The following is an 18222-nucleotide window of genomic DNA, read 5'->3' as shown; positions in this document are numbered from 1 at the left end:
AATTTGCTGTGGCTTTTGGAGATACAATAATTAATTTGCTTGTGATTATTAATTAATACAAACAACAGAGAAATCAATCATTCAATGTATAGTAATCATGATTCAACATGACTTTATCTTTTAAACGAGAGTAACTGGCTCCAGGCTGTGGCTGAGCGAGTGATTGAGTTGAGTGGCTGAGTGTTTGACAGGGGCTGGCATTTAGCGGCGCCAAGACGGCTTACACTGCGGAGTGCTCCGTATCAACAGGGCACAGCAAAAAGCTGTTGGTGGGTCGTTTGCTAATAGAGAGCAGGTGGTTCTGATGCTTTTGTTTAGAATTGTTGTGCAGTTTGCCATTCTAACTAACCCTAACCCTCAGCAAGTTGTTTGAATCTCGCGATAGGAGAAAAAGAGAGAGAGAGAAAAAAAAGCGACAAATCGTCCTCGCCAAACATCCAGAGTCTCATCCAGGACGTGGTTGGTGATGCACCTGCAGAAATCCTTCTTGGTGGTGTCACAAGCTGGCATTGGCTAGCTACGGGCGGTCCGCAAGGCTGCGTCATCGCCTACGACAGCCTTTTTTTCGGCTGGAGCAGCGTTCGAATCGCAATAAAAGGCCCTGATGGGCTGCAACACGAGCAATTCTTTTTGTCTTGCGAGAAGCTATTGCGCCAATCCATTCCAAGAAGCAGCGACATTTGTTCATGTCCCGGGGTTTATAGAGAGAGCACGCGCCAAACGTTGAATTGAGGATACAAACACGCGACAGCCTCATTGCTTGTCCAAAAGTGCCCCACAAGAGGCCTCCTCCATAGATTTTGTTATTTCGCAAGCTTCACGACACGCACGCGCAATGGACGGCCGGTCGACCAGCGCTCTCACAACGCTATGCTCTACAGTTGCGCAGCGGGCAATTGCCATCATCCATGAGGTGCAGCTGTTAATAGAGCCGCTGGGCTCAGGCCTGGACAAGCTCGAAGCGCTGTTGGAATTATCCAATTCGCTGGAGGAGTTCAAGCTCCAGGCATCTCAGCTGGATGCTTCTCTCGCGGTCCGCACTGTCTCTATGGCTGCACACGATGCATTTAAGGAGCATCTAACAAACTGCGATGCAACAATGGCAACCTTGTACAAGCAAGTACTGCATCTACAGGAAGACAACATCGGCAGCATCAACGACGAGTTTTTGGCGGCATATAACGAGACTGTCAAGGCATACAGCCAGCTGTTGAAAAGCTTCCTTCAGATTGCTGCAGCGTAAGTGCATCTTCAAAATATCATCATGCATAGAAACACAGTGTGACTGATCATTTTCTTGTTATTGTTTACAGGGGGAATGCACAGCAGCAAGAAGCCAGTCTCGGCCTGTTGCGCTCCAGCGGCATCATTACACAGGCCGAGCGCACATCAGAAGCATCAACGGCGCAAAAAAGCATTCTACACGACCCACGCGAGTCGTCATCCGCATCAGGAAGCGGCAGCTCCTCCCATCCGCCACCAACCCAACCATCAGGCGGCGGAATTACCTCACCACCGCCTTATTCAGCTGAGGCCGAGCCGTCATCGTCTTCCTCAAGTCCTGAGCCCCCAAAGGTGTCATGGGGCCAGTCCCTGAAAAACTCATTCAAAGCTCTGGCTTTGAGCTTCAAGCCAAAGCCAGAACCCTTTGTATCGGCATTGTGCCAGGCCGCGACAATTGGCGACATCCAGCAGATAGCAGGGTTCCTCACCCAGGGAGCGAATATCAACGGCCGCAACGAAAACAACAAGACTGCCTTGCAGTGCGCTATCTTGAACGACCAAGAAGACGCTTCTCGCTTGCTTCTAGCATCGGGAGCGAGCATATCCGGTTCTGGGTGGTCTGATATCCCACCACTCTTTCTTGCGGCGTCTGTAGGTAGCCTCAACACTGCCAAGATGCTCATCGAGAAAGGAGCAAGCATTGACGAGAAGAGCGAATGGGGAGAGTCATACTTTGTCGGCGTGGTTTCTTCTGGCAACTTGGAGGGCATTCGCTTTCTCCTCAAGCAAGGCTGCAGCGCAAAGACAGAGAACATTAGTGGCGAAGGCGTTATTGTAAAGGCGGTGCAAAAGAAAAACATGAAACTCGTGGAGCTGCTTTTGGAATTTGGCGCGAGTCTCACTTCTACCGACCTTTCTGGCCGCAGCTTATTAGCCGTGGCTCTCGATAAGAAGGACTACGAGATGGCAGAGCTGCTCCTAAAGATGGATGCCAAGCCCAATGACTCGACCGTTTATGGCAACCCCTTGCTGGCTGACGAGATTAGCAACAGGAGAATCAAGACGGCCAAGCTGCTGCTCGACTGGGGCGCGGATCCCAACACTACAAACTGGTACTCGCAGCCCGTCCTCCTCATCGCCATCAAGGACTCCAAGATGTCACAAGAAGAGAAATTGGACATTGTGCGCCACCTCTTCGCCAAGGGCGCAAAGGGCAACGTTTACGATTCTTCCAGCGAAGGACCCGCGATCCGCTACGCTATGGAGACAGGCCTCCCCGAGCTCGTCTCCCTCCTGCTCCGACACGGCGCCAAGACGACGGACCAAATGTCAAACGGCGACTCTCTCCTGAAATACGCCATTGACCAAGGCAGAAGAGACCTTGTCGAGACGCTGCTCCTCTACGGGGCCGACCCGGATTACACTCCCGCGAAGAATGGCATCAAGCCTGTCCAGCCGCTCGTGCAGGCGCTCGTGAAGCAAGATCTTGAGATGATTCGCCTGCTTCGAGAGGCTGGCGCGGACACAAGCACGCCCGAGGTAGGGGATGTGGCAAAGGCGCTGGCCAAGACTGAGGTCTATGAAGCGCTTGGCATCCGGCACATGCCGCCTCCAGCAGACGGAAGTCCTCCAAATTATGAGACTGCGATAAAAGATTGATTATAAACATAAAATTCTGGGAAAAGTCTTTTGCATCTCGAAATCATAGAGCGTCTTGTGTGTAATGCTTTCTTTGTTCTTATATCCCCCGAAGCTGTAGTCTATCATAGGTCCTCATGCGTCTATATACAAAAACATTGTGTATCCTTTTCTCTAAAAGCAATAATTTGAGCATCAAAACGAAAAAATATAACGGAAAATGTACAACGCCATCAGTAATATCTCACTAAACATTAAGAACCTGCTTCAACCACCATGCATGAATACGAGCATCATCCGTCAATTCCGGGTGAAAGCTCGTTCCCAGAATCGACCCCTGCCGCACGGCAATGATATCGCCCGAATCATCCTTGGTCACAGCCTGCGAAACTCCAGACTTCATCCTGTCGATTCTGCCAGGCAGCTTAGCCATGACTTCCACCTCGGGGTCTTGCCCGCCCTTTGAGAGAATCTCCTCCACAACGGGAGCGCGGATAAAGACGCCCGGGAACGGCGAAGGGTCGGCTTCGCCAGCCAGGAACGGCAGCTGAAGGGGCGCCTCGAAGCTCTCAATCTGGCGGCCAAAGTGGTTGCGGTGCACGCGCACGTTGAGGCCGCCAATGAGTTCCTGGCCGCCCTTTTTGGTGGCGTTGGCTTGGTTTGAGAGGAGGATGAGGCCGGCGCAGGTTCCCCATACGGGCTTCTTTTGGACTCTATATCGAGGGAAGAGGATAGTTAGTCCATGTACAGCTCGTATATGTATATATATATAAATATAAGTATATATAAACACAGCGCATGAGAATCGAATTGAGCATCAAATGTACAAAAGGGCCTTACTTGACGAAATCTCGCAGCGGCTCCAGCAGGCCAGACTGCTGCGCAACAAAGGAAATGGTTGTGCTCTCGCCGCCAGGGATGATCAAGGCATCGCACCGAGCGAGCTCCTCGGCAGTGCGCACCTCTATGGCCTCAAAGGAAGTGTCGGATTTGGTCTGTGAGAAGACGGTGCTGGCAGCCTTGCGGAGCAGGTTGAGGTGCTCGATGAAGCCGCCCTGGAGGGCCAAGACGCCGACAGTGACGGCCATCATTTTGGAGCAGTGGTAAGGACGATGAGGCAGATGGAAAAAGAGAGCGTTATTCATGCATAAGCATGGGGGTTATCTTTGGTTGCTGCTGCTGTTGTTTTGGGTATTGAAGATGTGATGTAAATATGGGGTGGATATTACTAGTCGTGGAGCTCTTTATCAAAAAAGAATTGGATGTCAGTAAATGCTGCTTTTGTCATGGATTCATCCAGAAGCGCCGGTAGCCGGCCCAAGCGAATGGCTGAGCCGGAGACTGATTTTTTTGATAGTGGTGGCGGGGTGACAACCCCACGTTGCCAAGTACTGATACGGAGGGCTGCAAGTACTCCGTGTACGACACAGTCAGTTGGTACTTTGAAATAGGGAGTGGGTTCAACGCAGCGGCAGCCAGTTCCGAATGTGCATAGTGATTGATGGGTACTTGTTTGGCAAAGCCTGGTACACTGCAGATGCATACTATGACTTGTTTGGTAGTAGAAACGTGCAGTAATGGACGTCAAAAGAAGCAAGACGCTGCACTCTACACAACTCAGACTCTCGCTTAGATATTCCTGACACGGCAACTCCTGGTGAACGCCCATCTTGGCTGTAACAATTCTCTTGAACATCTCCCATTTAGGATCCTCCTCTCCTGCTCCGCCGTCGGAAACTTTCGGACAGATGCCACTCTCGATTCACTCCAGCGGGACTGCCTCAATCTGGCATTTCCTGACGATATACTTGAAAAGCTTCTGCAACGGTCCCAAGCAAAACATCCGGCCGTGCTTCCGCCCTGCGTCTGCAGATGCAAAACGCCATGCAAGTGTCAAATCGATGCAGATTCGCTACTGAGGCTGGCGCCGCATCGACCTGCATGAGGCGCCCACGGAGTCGCCCAAAGAGGCCAAGCCTGGCTGCAAGTCAGAAACCCACCAGGGCCCGCCGGTCCGGATGTCGCTGCTTGGAGAGTGGAGGAGTTGAGTCCTGCGGTGGCATCAATGAGCCTCGTGATGCTGAGGTGTCTACCAAGTATGCAGCAGTAGTGGTGATATCTACCTCGCGAGATGTAGTGAGACGGCGCTGTGTAGCAGTGACTGACGGGCAATGTACACAAGCCATAATCCATAATGGCCCTCAAGTGCCGGCGTATGCGCTGCTACTAACCCATGCCGTGTTCATGCTGATTGTCAAGCGTCTCGCTCCCGGCCATCTTGGATTTGCGCCTCGCAACTGAGATCTCGGGGCAGCTCGAGCGTGGCAATGGCGCGCCGCTAAAGGCTCCTGACGGCATCCATGCGGCTTCTAGGCTTCTAGACGCTGGCAAGGGCGCTGCGTGACACTGTGGCTAATAGATGTGCCGCCAGTTGCTTGATTTGAGCCTCCACGCCTTGCCATCGCCATCTGACTTTTTTGCATGCGGCGTACATGCACTCGTGTGCAGCCTATTCCCGGTCCTGTATCTCGCAATGCAACTAGACTAGCCGGCATTGACGCTGCCAACGACTAGATACAGCCTGCTCCCATGCCATGCTCACTTCATTCACTCCTCCATTGCGCCCTTGTATGTAATTAGTTTCCTGCAGTGACAGCCTCTGCTTTCCGACGATTGCCGTTCCACCATGCATCCATCCTCGCCTAATTCACAGGCGCCGTTCGCCGTCTCCACCGCCGTGCTTTGGCTCCTGTCGAGGCTACGACCGGCTATCCATGCCAGACACTGTGCCGGATGCTGCTCCATTGCACTCACTCCTCGCTACCTGTACCCAACTGCAGCAGCCTCCTCTCCGTAGAAGGACAGAGAACCACGGCTCCGTTTTCGCTTGCTCCGCACAGGAGTGCGCGGCGCCCGCTGCCGCCATGCAGTAGCTCATGTCAACTGGGGCTCTGGGCTTGATTGGGGCCGCTCGCCATGCCATGCGCATCTCGAGCCGATGTACTCCGTACAAACCGCCATGTACCTCGCGCTAGATGCAAATCAGACGCAGCCAGGTACTTTCGTAATCTTCTAATTACCTCCTGGGTAGTTTTTTCGGGGCTTGGTTTGGATTTCAGTTGCTCCGATGTTGAAATAGAAAATTAAATTGACTCAGCCGGGCGACTGGCTTTTGCCCCGCGGCCAGGTCTTGTCCCTCCCCCCACTACCAAAACCTTCCGAACACCTGCCCCGCGGCATCATATATTGAAGCCATCGCCAGCCTTTCTCCCAGACTCTCCCCTTCCAGTCTCGCAAACAACTCAATTCGACTTTTCGACACCCTTCAAAGTCTCTTCTTGTTTGTGCATCCCCTATTCTGCCAGAATCCCAGTCTGCTTCACGTGCTAACCATCGTCAATGCCGTTCAGCCCATCTCCAGATACCCCTCCATCTCCAACCACCACAATGACCAACGACGCCTCTACCAACGGCTCTGCTGCCCCCGCAGCCCCCTCCAGCTTCGCCCTCAAGGCCGGCCTCGCCCAGATGCTCAAGGGCGGCGTCATCATGGACGTCACCAACGCCGAGCAGGCCCGCATCGCCGAGGAAGCGGGTGCCTGCGCCGTCATGGCCCTCGAGCGAGTCCCCGCCGACATTCGCAAGGACGGCGGCGTCGCCCGCATGTCTGACCCGGCCATGATCAAGGAGATCCAGGAGGCCGTCACCATCCCCGTCATGGCAAAGGCCCGTATCGGCCACTTCGTCGAGTGCCAGATCCTCGAGTCTCTGGGCGTCGACTACATTGACGAGTCCGAGGTCCTGACGCCCGCCGACGACGAGAGCCACGTCGAGAAGAGCCCCTTCAGCGTGCCCTTTGTCTGTGGTTGCCGAAACCTCGGCGAGGCCCTGCGCCGCATCGCCGAGGGTGCTGCCATGATCCGAACCAAGGGCGAGGCCGGCACTGGCGACGTCGTCGAGGCTGTCCGCCACATGAAGACTGTCAACCGCGACATTGCCCAGGCCAAGGCTGCTCTTGCCGAGGGTGGCATCGTCCGTCTCCGTGAGCTCGCCCGCAAGCTCGAGGTTGACGTTGAGCTGCTGCGCCAGACTGCCGAGCTGGGCCGCCTGCCTGTCGTCAACTTTGCTGCTGGTGGTGTTGCCACTCCGGCCGATGCAGCCCTCATGATGCAGCTCGGCTGCGACGGTGTCTTCGTCGGCAGCGGCATCTTTAAGTCTGGCGATCCTGCTAAGCGTGCCAAGGCCATCGTTCGCGCCGTCACTCACTTCCGCGATGCCAAGGTGCTCGCTGAGTGCAGCACCGGTCTTGGTGAGGCCATGGTCGGCATCAACTGTGACTCCATGAAGCCTGAGGAGAAGCTTGCCGGCCGTGGCTGGTAAGCACATTGTACGATTTGCAGAGGAACATAACATGATATGATAAGCGGAAGAAGAAAAAACGGTATATACCAAATAAAAGAAAAGAGGAGGATTGATCAAAGGGCTTGAATGAAAATGTATTTTACTGCCAAATTGGCTTCTGGCGTTGTGGACATCTTATCGCATTGGGAGGCACATAGCATGCTGAACATCAAAAACTTGTGCAACTTGTTGAGAATAGCACGAAATCTACATTTACCATTTATTTATTTATTTATTTCTATCTACATTCTTTTGTGATTTCATCCTTCTGTTTCTTGAACTTGGATTGCCAACTGCCGCCATGGGTCAGGGTTGGGTTGCCAGCAGTGGAAGAAAAGTGAGGAACAAGCACGCAACAAAGTGAGGGAAAACGATGATATCTCTGCCTCTTCAAAATTGCATGTGACAAGCTCTGGGCCTGTTGGTGTTTTCTAAGGGACAAAAAAAAACCCCCCCATACAAAAAAACAAGGGGGGTGGAAAAACAAAATGACGCCACGGCCAGATTCACATTACCGCGTCTTGACCACAAGGCTGACAGCTGTGAGCTTGTTTACCTTTTTCTCTCACGCACCATGCGAGTAGTCATGTTCTTCGTCCTTCTGATCTTCAAGCTCGGATTTCCTACTCTCTACAAAGCATACGAATTCGTCAAATCACTGTTTCAACCGTTTCGTGGTGGTACTCATCGCACCAGGTAAGTCTATCTCCCCTTGATTCCCAGCCAAATTCCTCATTTCTTCTACGTATTTGCCTTTGAAGCCGCTCCTTATGCACCCCAGAGGAGAGGTCTTTACGATGATTTATTCTTCATTCTTCAAACTGAAGCCCCTCGTGAGATGCACAGCTAGATCTCTCCCCCTCCCTCCCCTTTCTTTTTTGCTTTCAATATTTCAACACAGTCCCCTTTTCTCTTTCCTGCTTCTTGCTGATAGTTGCATTTGTAGCAAAGGAAAGAACACCGTTCACTTTGCTGAGCCAATCAGCCACGTTCGCATTGTTTACCAATCTTTCTCGAGATTCTTCTAAAGCCCAAAAAGCCGCTATCACAGCGCCACTCTGTTCAACAACTGGAATAAATTCCTTTCCTTTTGTTTCCATCGTACTATCAAATCTTTGTCACTTGACATTATTCTACTGCGCAGCAGCTCACAAAGCTCCCTGCTCCTCCAAAGCACAAAGATTCCCCTCACAGGAAACACTTCAAAGGCAATACAGCAAGCCTTCTCTGCAACCATGATGACCAACGACACCAACACTCCTGACATGAGTTGGCCCGAGGCCTGGGTACGCGAGTTCTGGGTTTGGGTGTTTCTCGTCTGGTTCTCGGTCAACGTGATGATCATACTCTTCCTGTGGCCTGTCAGAGACTGGTCGGAGCTCCTCTAGTCCAATCGCGCTGCTATTTTGCGCTGATCTTCTGATCTGTCTTTTTACAAATACCCCATTTGCTTTTTATCTACTGGAAATATCGGGAATCTGGGATCATATCTGCCTGTTGGGATTTATCGAATTACCCTTATATCTCTCTGGATTATTTGGAGTAGTAGTAGCTATCTCTCAAAATTGAACAGGCCTTGTTATAATTTGCCTTCTTCCTCTAAATCTTATAACTCAATCTCTATAGCCTTTTGGAGTCATGCCTTTTTTTTAATACTTAATCATTCGTAACATGGGAAATGTTAGCTTGGCAGAAGCCATGGAGCAGCGCCGATATGGGAATCGCTGTGGTTACCGATGTTTCTAACCAAAACATGTTTTCAGATAAATGACTGCTGGCAATTTTATCATTTTCGAGTAGTTTTATAAAGCCATCTGTATTCATATATCTGCCATGTCATTGTTTCCCTTCTCGCGTTTTTTTTTTTCTTTCAACGCGCCGACTTTCTCTTTTCCTTCAAATATAGATTCTTTATAGCCTTTCCTCGCTCCAGGTAGCTAAGGCTTCGCGACTAAATATCGCATCTCTTTTTTTCCATGGTGTTTTATCCAATTTCTTTTATCCACTGCGACCAAAGTGTTCTTTGGCCATGATATATGCATTTAGTCTATAATGATTCCAAGATCCCTTTCCATATATTGTTATTCTCTTCAAATTTCTCGTGCTTGATGCCATTCTCTTTGTACCTTTATGGTTTTGTCGAGTCCTCCGGGCATTCATCCAATCACTTCACCGAGCTTCTTTCCAGTTCCTACACTTCTTTATCTATTGACAAAAGCGCATGGATCTTCTGTTTATTCTTTCCATCGCTTCTTGTATCTTCATCTCGTGTTTATTTCGCTTGGAATTTCGCATTTCGGTCGACTCGACCCTGTACAAATAAGTATCAGTAACCGATTTATCCAATGATTGGGACTTTTCTTCCAGAGTTTCAACGTATCTCACATTTGTATCCGGAAGTATCCCAACCTAGCAATGCACTTCCATGGAGGCGATTATGGTATTGCAGCTACCATATTCGACTGCGTCACGATCCCATTTTCTTTCTTTATTTTCCTGTTGTGGTTTCTTGGATATTCGATCTTCTCCTTCTTCCTTTTTTTTCTCGTAGCTCTCTCGTAGGCAAATGTCAGCTGTTCCGAGTATCTGTCATCTATCCAGAGCGAGATCACATCAGCCATTGTTATCTTGATCGCGACTTTGCAGACATACCGAAAGGATCACGTGGCTTTTGATCATATTGAGCCAGAAAACAGAGGGGTAGGTCACAAATATCAGCTCATTTAAAGCAAAGAAAGAATTCTAGCTTCGTGTCAGAATTTGAAAATTGGATTTCTACCTCGAAATGGCATTTGGGAACAAAGTACTCTTTATTTCACCATCCCACCAGGAATAGAGAAATTAAGTCAGACGCCTAGAACAAAACACGGCGGTAGGATAAAGATTAGAGTGATAAATTCTCTCAAAATCCCTCGCTACCATTTCTATTCTACGTTTACCCAGTTGCACAAATTGCATGTGCCCTAATCCATCACAGTAGTCAGCAATCAGAACCAAAATTTAAGCCGATTGGAAAACGTAATATAGAAGATATGTGGTCAGAAGAACCCTGATATCGCACCCATAAAAGTAGAAGAGTTTCTTCCTTTACTTGAAGTGTAGACCTAAAAGGTCGTCGTAGATTGTTCATCATCATCCCACGGATCAAATAAGAAAAGAGAGAGAAACTTACCAACTAAGGTATAATCAAGGGGTTCCAACTACATTAGCCTGTAGAGATTGTTAGTTCCTAGAACCAAGAATTGACACCATGAAGATAAGAGAAAGAAATTATGGTCAGAAGAACCATGGTAGTGGATCCACAAGAGAGTCTCCCCTCCTGCTTCAAGCGCTCAACCATCGTTCTGGTTATAATCATCCCACAAAACAAAAAGAAATTTGGAGAAACTTACCCACAGGGGTTGAGATGTCCAAGCTCAATTATTCTGAAGAAGTGGTTAGCATCTAGAACCAAAAATTGACCCCATGAAGATAAGAGAAAGAAAGTGTGGTCAGAAGAACCATAGTAGTGGATCCACAAGAGAGTTTCCCCTCCTGCTTCAAGCGCTCAACCATCGTTCTTAGTTTATAATCATCCCACAAAATAAACAGAACTTAAGAAACTTACCAACAGAATTCGAGACAAGATATCACAGGTGTATTAGTCTGACGAGGTGGTTAGTATCCAGAACTGCTAACTGTATCCAATAGATGAGAGAAAGAAAAGGTAGTCAGAAGAACCATGATAGTGGATCCACAAGAGAGTTTCCCCTCCTGCTTCAAGCGCTCAATCATCGTTCTGGTTTATAATCATCCCACAGAACAAAGAAGCAAAGGAAAAGGAACTTACCACATATCGAGTAGGAAGATCTCGACCCTATCTTAGAGGTGTGTCAGTAGTCAAAACTGAAATTCCCCCCTCAAAAGTGATGAGAAAAAAAGATAGAGTCAGAAGAACCCTAATTTCGCACCCACTGGAGGCAAAGAAGTTACCTCCTTTGCCTCGAACGCGCACTCACAGGCCATCGTGTTCTTTTTTGTAATCATCCTGATGAAGAAAAAGGAAACCGGAAAGGGACTTACCACATATCGAGTAGGAAGATCTCGACACTATCTCAGAAGTGTGTTAGTAACCAGAACTGAAATTGCTTCCTCAAAAGTGATAAAAAAAGATTCGGTCAGAAGAACCCTGATGTCGCACCCACTGGAGACAAAAAGGTTTCCTCTCTTGTCTCGAACGCGCACTCATAAGACCGTCGTGTTCTCATTTGTAATCATCCCGCAGAACAAAAAGAAAATAGAGAGAAACTTACCCAATGTGACAAAAAAACAAATAGAACTCGACTAGTTTGGAGAAGTGTCAGTAGCCAAAACTGAAAATGATCCTCAAAACTGGAAAAGGGAAAGGAGTAGTCAGAAGGCCAAAAGTTTCCATTTCAGCCTCGAACGCGTGCTCATATAGGCATCGTGTTCTTGTTATAATCATCCTACAATGCGCGAGATAGAGAGGAAGAGGACGAAAGCTACTTACCATGGACTGCTGAGCAGATACCTCGAGACTACAGAGCCCCTAGGAGGAAGTAACCGTCAGCATCTGCAATGTAACTGAAGCCACAACAATAATGGAGAGGGAGTCTAGTCAGAAGAACCCTAATGTCGCACCCACTGGAGGCAAAAAGGTTTCCCCTCTTCCCTCGAACGCGCACTCACAGGCCATCGTGTTCTTTTTTGTAATCATCCTAACAAACGAGAAAGAAAAAACTGAAGGACTTACGGAGGATTGCCAAGAAAGGTCACAAAAGCTCTGATGGAAAGAAATAGTTAGCATCGGTAGCGTAATTGAAGTCATGTCAATCATGAAGGGATAAAGATATGTGGGTGGTCAGAAGAACCTTAATGCTACGTATCAGACGAGCACCAACGTTCTTGGTTATAATCATTCCATAAGGCGAGAGAGAAAAGAAAAGATGGGCTAACGTACCAATTGCTACCAAACAAGATTGTAAGACCCTATTAGTAAATAGTTAGTGTCTGTAATGTAACTTAAGTCAAACCATCATAAAGAGAGAAACAAGATATGGTCAGAAGAACCTTAATGCGACGTATCAGACGCGCACCAACGTTCTTGGTTATAATCATCCCAGAAAGCAAGAGAGAAAAGAAAAGATGGGCTAACGTACCAATTGCTACTAAACAAGATTGTAAGACCCTATTAGTAAATAGTCAGTGTCCGCAATGTAACTCAAGTCAAACCATCATGAAGAAGAAAAAGGGTGTGGTCAGAAGAACCCTGATGTCGCACCCACTAGGGGAAAGCGAAGAAATAAATTCTTCTCTCGCCCCAAACGCGCACTCATAAAGCCATCGTGTTTTTGTTCATCATCATCCCACAGCACAGGAGAAGAAAGTTGGGATCACTTACCGGAGGCTGCTAAGCAGGTTTGCAGAGGCTCTAGTAGGAGGAAAGAGTCAGCGTCCGCAGCGAAACTGAAGCCACAAAGATCGTGAAAGAAACAATTTGTAGTCAGAAGAACCCTGGTTTCGCACCCACTGGAGACAAGAGAATTTGTCTCAAAGCGCACTCACGAGGCCATCGTGTTCTTGTTTGTAATCATCCTAGAAGAAGAGAGAGATAGGAGAAATCAAGGCGACTTACCTGAGGTTACTCTGTATGAGATCGCAGAGACTAGTACCAGAGGAAGGTAGTTAGCATTTGCAATAAAAGGTTGAAGCCACCAAGATCATGAAGGAGCAGTTTGTAGTCAAAAGAACCCGGATATCACACCCACTAGAGACAAGAGAAGAATAAAGTCCTCTCTTGTCTCAAAGCGCACTCATGAGGCCATCGCGCTCTTGTTTATCATCATCCTAGAAGAAGAGAGAGAGAGGAAATCGAGGCGGCTTACCGGAGGCTACTCAGTGCGAGATCTCAGAGACTAGTAGTAAAAGAAGGTAGTTAGCATCTGCAATTAGAAAATTGAACCCAAAACTTTCACGAAGAAAAATCATGGTCAGAAGAACCCGGATTTCACACCCACCGGAGACAAGAGAAGAAAGAACCGCCTCTCTTGTCTCGAAACGCACTCACGAGGCCATCGCGCTCTTGTTTATCATCATCCCAGATCGGCAGAAAGAGGAAATCGAAACGACTTACCGGAGGCTACTCAGTACGAAGATTGCAAAGACTAATGGTAGTTAGCATCTGCAATTAGAAAATTGAAGCTTAAACGATCATGAAGAAAAAAGAATGGTCAGAAGAACCCGGATATCGTACCCACTAGAGACGGTCGAGGAAAAATCCTCTACTGTCTCAAACGCGCACTCATAAAGCCATCGTGCTTTTGTGTGTCATCATTCCAAGAGGGAAAGGCAGAGAAAAGAAAGATTCACTTACCAAAGGCTGCCAGAGCAGAAGCAGAGGATGACGAATGCCCTAGGAGAAGGAAGCAGTTAGCATCCGCAAATTAATGGCAGTCAAAGTGATTATGAAGAATGAATGTGGTCAGAAGAACCCTGATTTCGCACCCACTAGAGTCAAGAGAAGAAGATCCCCCCTTTCGTCAAAAGCGCACGCATATTGCCATTGTGTTCTTTTTTGTCATCACCCCAAAGTGAGGAAGAGAAGAAAGAAATCACTCACCAAAGGCTCCTGCAGAAGAAGATGGCAAAACCCTGATAGAAGAAAGTGGTCAGCATCTGTGGCACAAATTTGAAGTCGAAGAGATTGTGAAAGAACGAATGTGGTCAGAAGAACCCTGATTTCGCACCCACGGAGCCAAGAGAAGAAAGTGTCCTCTTGACTCAAAAGCGCACGCATATTGCCATTGTGTTCTTTTTTGTCATCATCCCGAGACAAAAATGGATAGAAAAAAGAAAAAGAAGCTACTCACCGAGGGTCATTGGAGAAGAAGATTGTGAAATCTCTAGCAGAAGGAAGTAGTCAGCAGCTATAACTGAAGTTTGTAGACAAAGCGATCTTGAAGGAAGAGTATGGTCAGAAGAACCCTGATATCGCACCCATGGAGGTAATGAAGTTTCCTCCATTACCTGAGCAGACCTAAAAGGTCGTCGTATGTTGTTTATCATCATTCCAGCATGGGGAAAGGAAAAGAAGGAAGAAAGTGTAACTTACCAGAGGCGGTAGAAGGAAAGAAATCCAAGTCACTAGATGTTTACCGATAGTCAGCAGTGTCAATGCAAGAAGAAAGAAGGTCGAGGAATAGATTTTGGGTGCTCAGATAGATTGATATCAGCATGGTCTTGCTAGAAGTGCTCCAGCTGACTTTGACCAGAACCAGAGTCATCACTGCGCGTTTGACCAAGAGCAAAGAAGTGAAGTCAAACTGAAGGGAGGCCCACCACTGCAGTGCCGTCATGTGGAGTGGGGAAAAACAAAAAGAAGCAGAAGAAGATATACTTGCCAGAGAAAAAAACTAAGGGAAAAAAAGTTGCGGCCAGCCATCACTGCTGTGCGAGAGGGAGCACACGCGGGAAACAAAGAAAAGAGAAAAGAAACTGAAAAAGGAAAAAGGAAAAAGGAAAAAGTAACTGAAAAAAGGACATGAAAAAGTGGAAAAAGTGGAAAAAGTGGAAAAAGAAAAAGAAAAAGAAAAAGAGGGGAGCAAGGTAAGGTAATATGGCAAAAGAGAATCAGACACAATATTTTACGAGCATCAGCTACAAGTAGCCTACTTCAAGAACCCTATTTTGTCATCATGTGAGAGCCAACCGAACCAAAAAAGATCTACGAGGAAAAGAAAAACAATTAGCAGAATCATGAACTGAAGAAGAGAAGAAGAGAAGAAGAGAAGAAGAGAAGAAGAGAAGAAGAGAAGAAGAGAAGAAGAGAAGAAGAGAAGAAGAGAAGAAGAGAAGAAGAGAAGAAGAGAAGAAGAGAAGAAGAGAAGAAGAGAAGAAGAGAAGAAGAGAAGAAGAGAAGAAGAGGAGAAGAGAAGAAGAGAAGAAGAGAAGAAGAGAAGAAGAGAAGAAGAAAGGGTAAAACAAAAAAAAGAAGAAAAAGTTTCCGGGATCATAGTAGAATTATCAATCATTTGAAGCAAACCAGTGCCGTGACACTTCGTGCAACTTGGAAGAACCCTTTCTCTAATCATTTCCCGAGCCCCCAGATTCCCCACGATGTTAGCAAAACTTGAGAGTTCTGTCCATGGGACTTACCTTGAATCCGGGATGGAGAGAGGAAAGAGGGAAAGAAGAAGAAGAGGGAGGGAGGGGGGAAGGGAGGTCTATATAGTTGTAGAAATCGAGGTGGTGGAGCCCCCCGATCTGCTGCCAGCTGGTGACTGAACAAAAAATAAAACAACCTGCTCTCCTAACTGGCCTATGAGAGGTCAGGATCACAGCTGTCACGGTGAAAGTGAGCAAGTTTACGCGTAACTACCTGGCCAGACCGCTCCATGATCATAACAAAGATGACGTGATGCTTCAAATCATCTGAAGTTCATGCAGAGGTGAGGGTCGTGACCATTTCCTCGATTTACAATTGGCAGACCTTTGAGGGGGAGAGGGGCCATCGTCAGATATCACTCCGGTGAATTGAATTTGTGAATGTAAAAAGTCTCCGTGCAGTCATGAGATTCTGACCGCCCCCCACGGAGAGAATTATTGTTGCTGTGACTCATGATTATTGTAGATGTGTGAAGCGGCATTGTATTGGTTTGCCATTGGAGTGGTGCAGCAAAAGTTGAATTGGCAGCTGCGTATGTATTGTAGGGACCCCCTCCAACATACTCGTAGAGTGCAAGTTTCCCTGTAGCTACTCCCTGAAGCGTAGACGTAGATGCTGCTGGAGATGTGGCATGCAGGTGAAGCTATCGCCAGTTCCAGACGCTTTTTTCTACTAGGGCCACGTATTTTTTTTTTCCTTTGGCCTTCTCTTTTGTTGTTTATCGAAAAAAGAAACTGCATAGTTTCTAGACGAGATTTTACAGTAGTCACTTTCTTTACCCCTTTTATCTGGCGATGCTACATTGGACCTTGATTTCAATGGGAACTACGCATTTATTCTTAGTATTCTTGCGGCAAGGTAATAATTCTTTTCAGGAAACAAATATATTGATTGTATTGTCATTAAACCAAATGCTCTATCCCGTAGCGTTCAATTTGGAAAACGTTGTGGATGATGGACAGGTTCCCACAAAAATGATCGCCAAATCGTCGCCAAGCTAGATCTGTATTTCGTGGAGAAACCTAAAATCCAACCTAAAATTGACTACTGTACACAGCCTGCTGTTTTGCTTCAGCGGTGGCTCTATGTTTCCTAGATTTCGAGAAAAGAATGTAATCTACAGAAATGCTGAAAGGCTTTGATATTGTGATGTTGGGGAGCCATACTCAGAACAAGTAGTGCTCAGCACGCAATTTGGATAGAATGATCGGAATTACCCTAGAACATGAAGTGACAAATTGATGGGCGCGGCTATGAAAATACGCTCTTTGGGAAAAAAGAACTATGACGAAAATGACATGAAATCAGGAGACGAAATATTTCTATCAATGGGTAACGGTAGCTGGCAGCTAAAGAGGATAAGAAATGTGCAAAATTTATCGGATGGGTGCATTATGGCTGCACAGGATCATTCGGCTACCACCGTGAATTATTCCTCTACTCTCCTACTTGGATTACTGCAACACCGTTTTACCACTTTAAATGCGATACGTAGCCTCAGATATTATTTGAGCTCTCTTCTTAGAAACAAAGTGTTCTGAAAGATGCGTTTCCCACCGCTTATCCTACAGAAAGAAACGCCAGCGAGAGATTCTCCAAGTGGGAATCGCACACCGTTCGATGGCTGCCTAATTAATGATGATTATTATGCCACAGCGACGACTAGCCCATCAGAGACGAGTTTCATAAAAATCTGGTAAGATTTTCTCCAGAGATATTTCATTTTGCCATCTCAACTCTCTACTGGATTGTGTTGACGCAGATGGAGACCAAACAGACTGATCTGAGCCTCCTATCCAACAACGGCGACCGCACTACGCATACACATACTCTAAACAAAGAGACCGAAATTAAACAGCCATTAGCTCGATATTTACCTCCACATGCTGAAGAATCTGTGCCATCTATTTGCAGGCATATTATATTGGTGACGGAGAGAGCTTGATCTGCGCTACCAGGCAAGGGAAACGCGACCGAAAGTCAAAAATCAATAGAGTTACCGAGATCAAGGTATTCCAATACACTGCGTACCAATACAGTGACTGAGAAGTGCAAGGTGTTGAAAAATACTGTCTCTACCATTGCTCGAAGCGCGTGGATAGGGCCGACGTCACACAAGAGAGCGTGGCCACAAACAGAGTCCATATGCTGGCTGGTGGCGAGTTCGCCTTCTATATCCCCCACCACTGACTGTAAGCAAATCTGTGTCAATACAAAAATTGATACTGAGAACATGCTTTTCCCCCTCGTAATAGCGGTCGGTGAGTCGCCTGTGCCAAATGCTCGACAAAGCTCGTGGTGGCTTCGCAGACTCCACTTCCTTTGCAGGCGAGATGCTCAGCTTTGCTGGGCATGAAATCAAAGAATTTCAGCGGTTTGAGGGCAATATTTTGAGCTGGCACTACCTCAGTATCATGGTCATGCATCAAAGGATCAATAGATAGAAATATACGTTGGTAAGTACATGCCAAATAGCCGATACTCTTCTTGCTCAGTCTTCCCTTCTAGGGGTGCTGTGTGTTTCGACCCCCCCTTTTTTTTGCTCGCTTGCTAGAAAAGCTCAACGAAATGCTAATATTACCTTTACTCGCCCGAACGAAAAACCTCGACGCAAAAGATTATAACGCCGAATTCATACCCCCATCGCGGAGACGAGTTCCTCGAAAGCCTACATCGTTATTCCCCGTTTCCAACTCGAACAATACATACACTAAATTAAGAGCGAAGAAGCTTTTACGACGAGAAAAAAACATTTGTATACGGTTTGACCAACATGGCTCAGCTAATTCAGCTGT

At 47.3% G+C, this 18222-nt stretch overlaps 5 protein-coding genes across 5 annotated transcripts; 3 read left to right on the top strand and 2 right to left on the bottom strand.

Annotated features, from left to right (window-relative positions):
• The first annotated feature begins 503 nt into the window (after positions 1–503).
• On the top strand, positions 504–3006 carry TrAFT101_007864 (uncharacterized protein). The gene is made up of 2 exons (XM_066128165.1): positions 504–1239; positions 1314–3006. The coding sequence occupies exons 1-2, from the start codon at positions 836–838 to the stop codon at positions 2881–2883; spliced, it is 1974 nt and encodes a 657-aa protein (XP_065984282.1). The 5' UTR covers positions 504–835; the 3' UTR covers positions 2884–3006.
• On the bottom strand, positions 2854–4084 carry TrAFT101_007863 (uncharacterized protein). The gene is made up of 2 exons (XM_024900447.2): positions 3703–4084; positions 2854–3575 (listed from the first exon to the last, which is right to left on the bottom strand). The coding sequence occupies exons 1-2, from the start codon at positions 4005–4007 to the stop codon at positions 3110–3112; spliced, it is 771 nt and encodes a 256-aa protein (XP_024759016.2). The 5' UTR covers positions 4008–4084; the 3' UTR covers positions 2854–3109.
• A 1885-nt stretch (positions 4085–5969) lies between these two features.
• On the top strand, positions 5970–7645 carry PDX1 (pyridoxine biosynthesis protein). Its single transcript, XM_024905971.2, has 2 exons — positions 5970–6202; positions 6273–7645. Exon 2 carries the CDS (start codon positions 6310–6312, stop codon positions 7240–7242), a length of 933 nt encoding a protein of 310 aa, XP_024759017.1. The 5' UTR covers positions 5970–6202; positions 6273–6309; the 3' UTR covers positions 7243–7645.
• Positions 7646–7837: 192 nt separating this feature from the next.
• TrAFT101_007861 (uncharacterized protein) lies at positions 7838–8651 on the top strand (the record flags this gene model as incomplete). The annotated part of the gene is made up of 3 exons (XM_024905972.2): positions 7838–7959; positions 8210–8252; positions 8481–8651. 3 exons carry the CDS (start codon positions 7838–7840, stop codon positions 8649–8651), a joined length of 336 nt encoding a protein of 111 aa, XP_024759018.2.
• Positions 8652–11088: 2437 nt separating this feature from the next.
• Positions 11089–15664, bottom strand: TrAFT101_007860 (uncharacterized protein; the record flags this gene model as incomplete). Its single annotated transcript, XM_066128164.1, has 9 exons — positions 11089–11119; positions 11326–11352; positions 11774–11812; positions 12017–12046; positions 12665–12694; positions 12899–12928; positions 13397–13427; positions 13637–13675; positions 15631–15664. The coding sequence occupies 9 exons, from the start codon at positions 15662–15664 to the stop codon at positions 11089–11091; spliced, it is 291 nt and encodes a 96-aa protein (XP_065984281.1).
• Between the last annotated feature and the right edge of the window lie 2558 nt (positions 15665–18222).

Source organism: Trichoderma asperellum, chromosome 4 (assembly GCF_020647865.1).
Source record: "Trichoderma asperellum chromosome 4, complete sequence".
In the NCBI taxonomy this organism is placed as follows: domain Eukaryota; kingdom Fungi; phylum Ascomycota; class Sordariomycetes; order Hypocreales; family Hypocreaceae; genus Trichoderma; species Trichoderma asperellum.
This window is presented reverse-complemented; position numbering and strand designations above follow the sequence as displayed.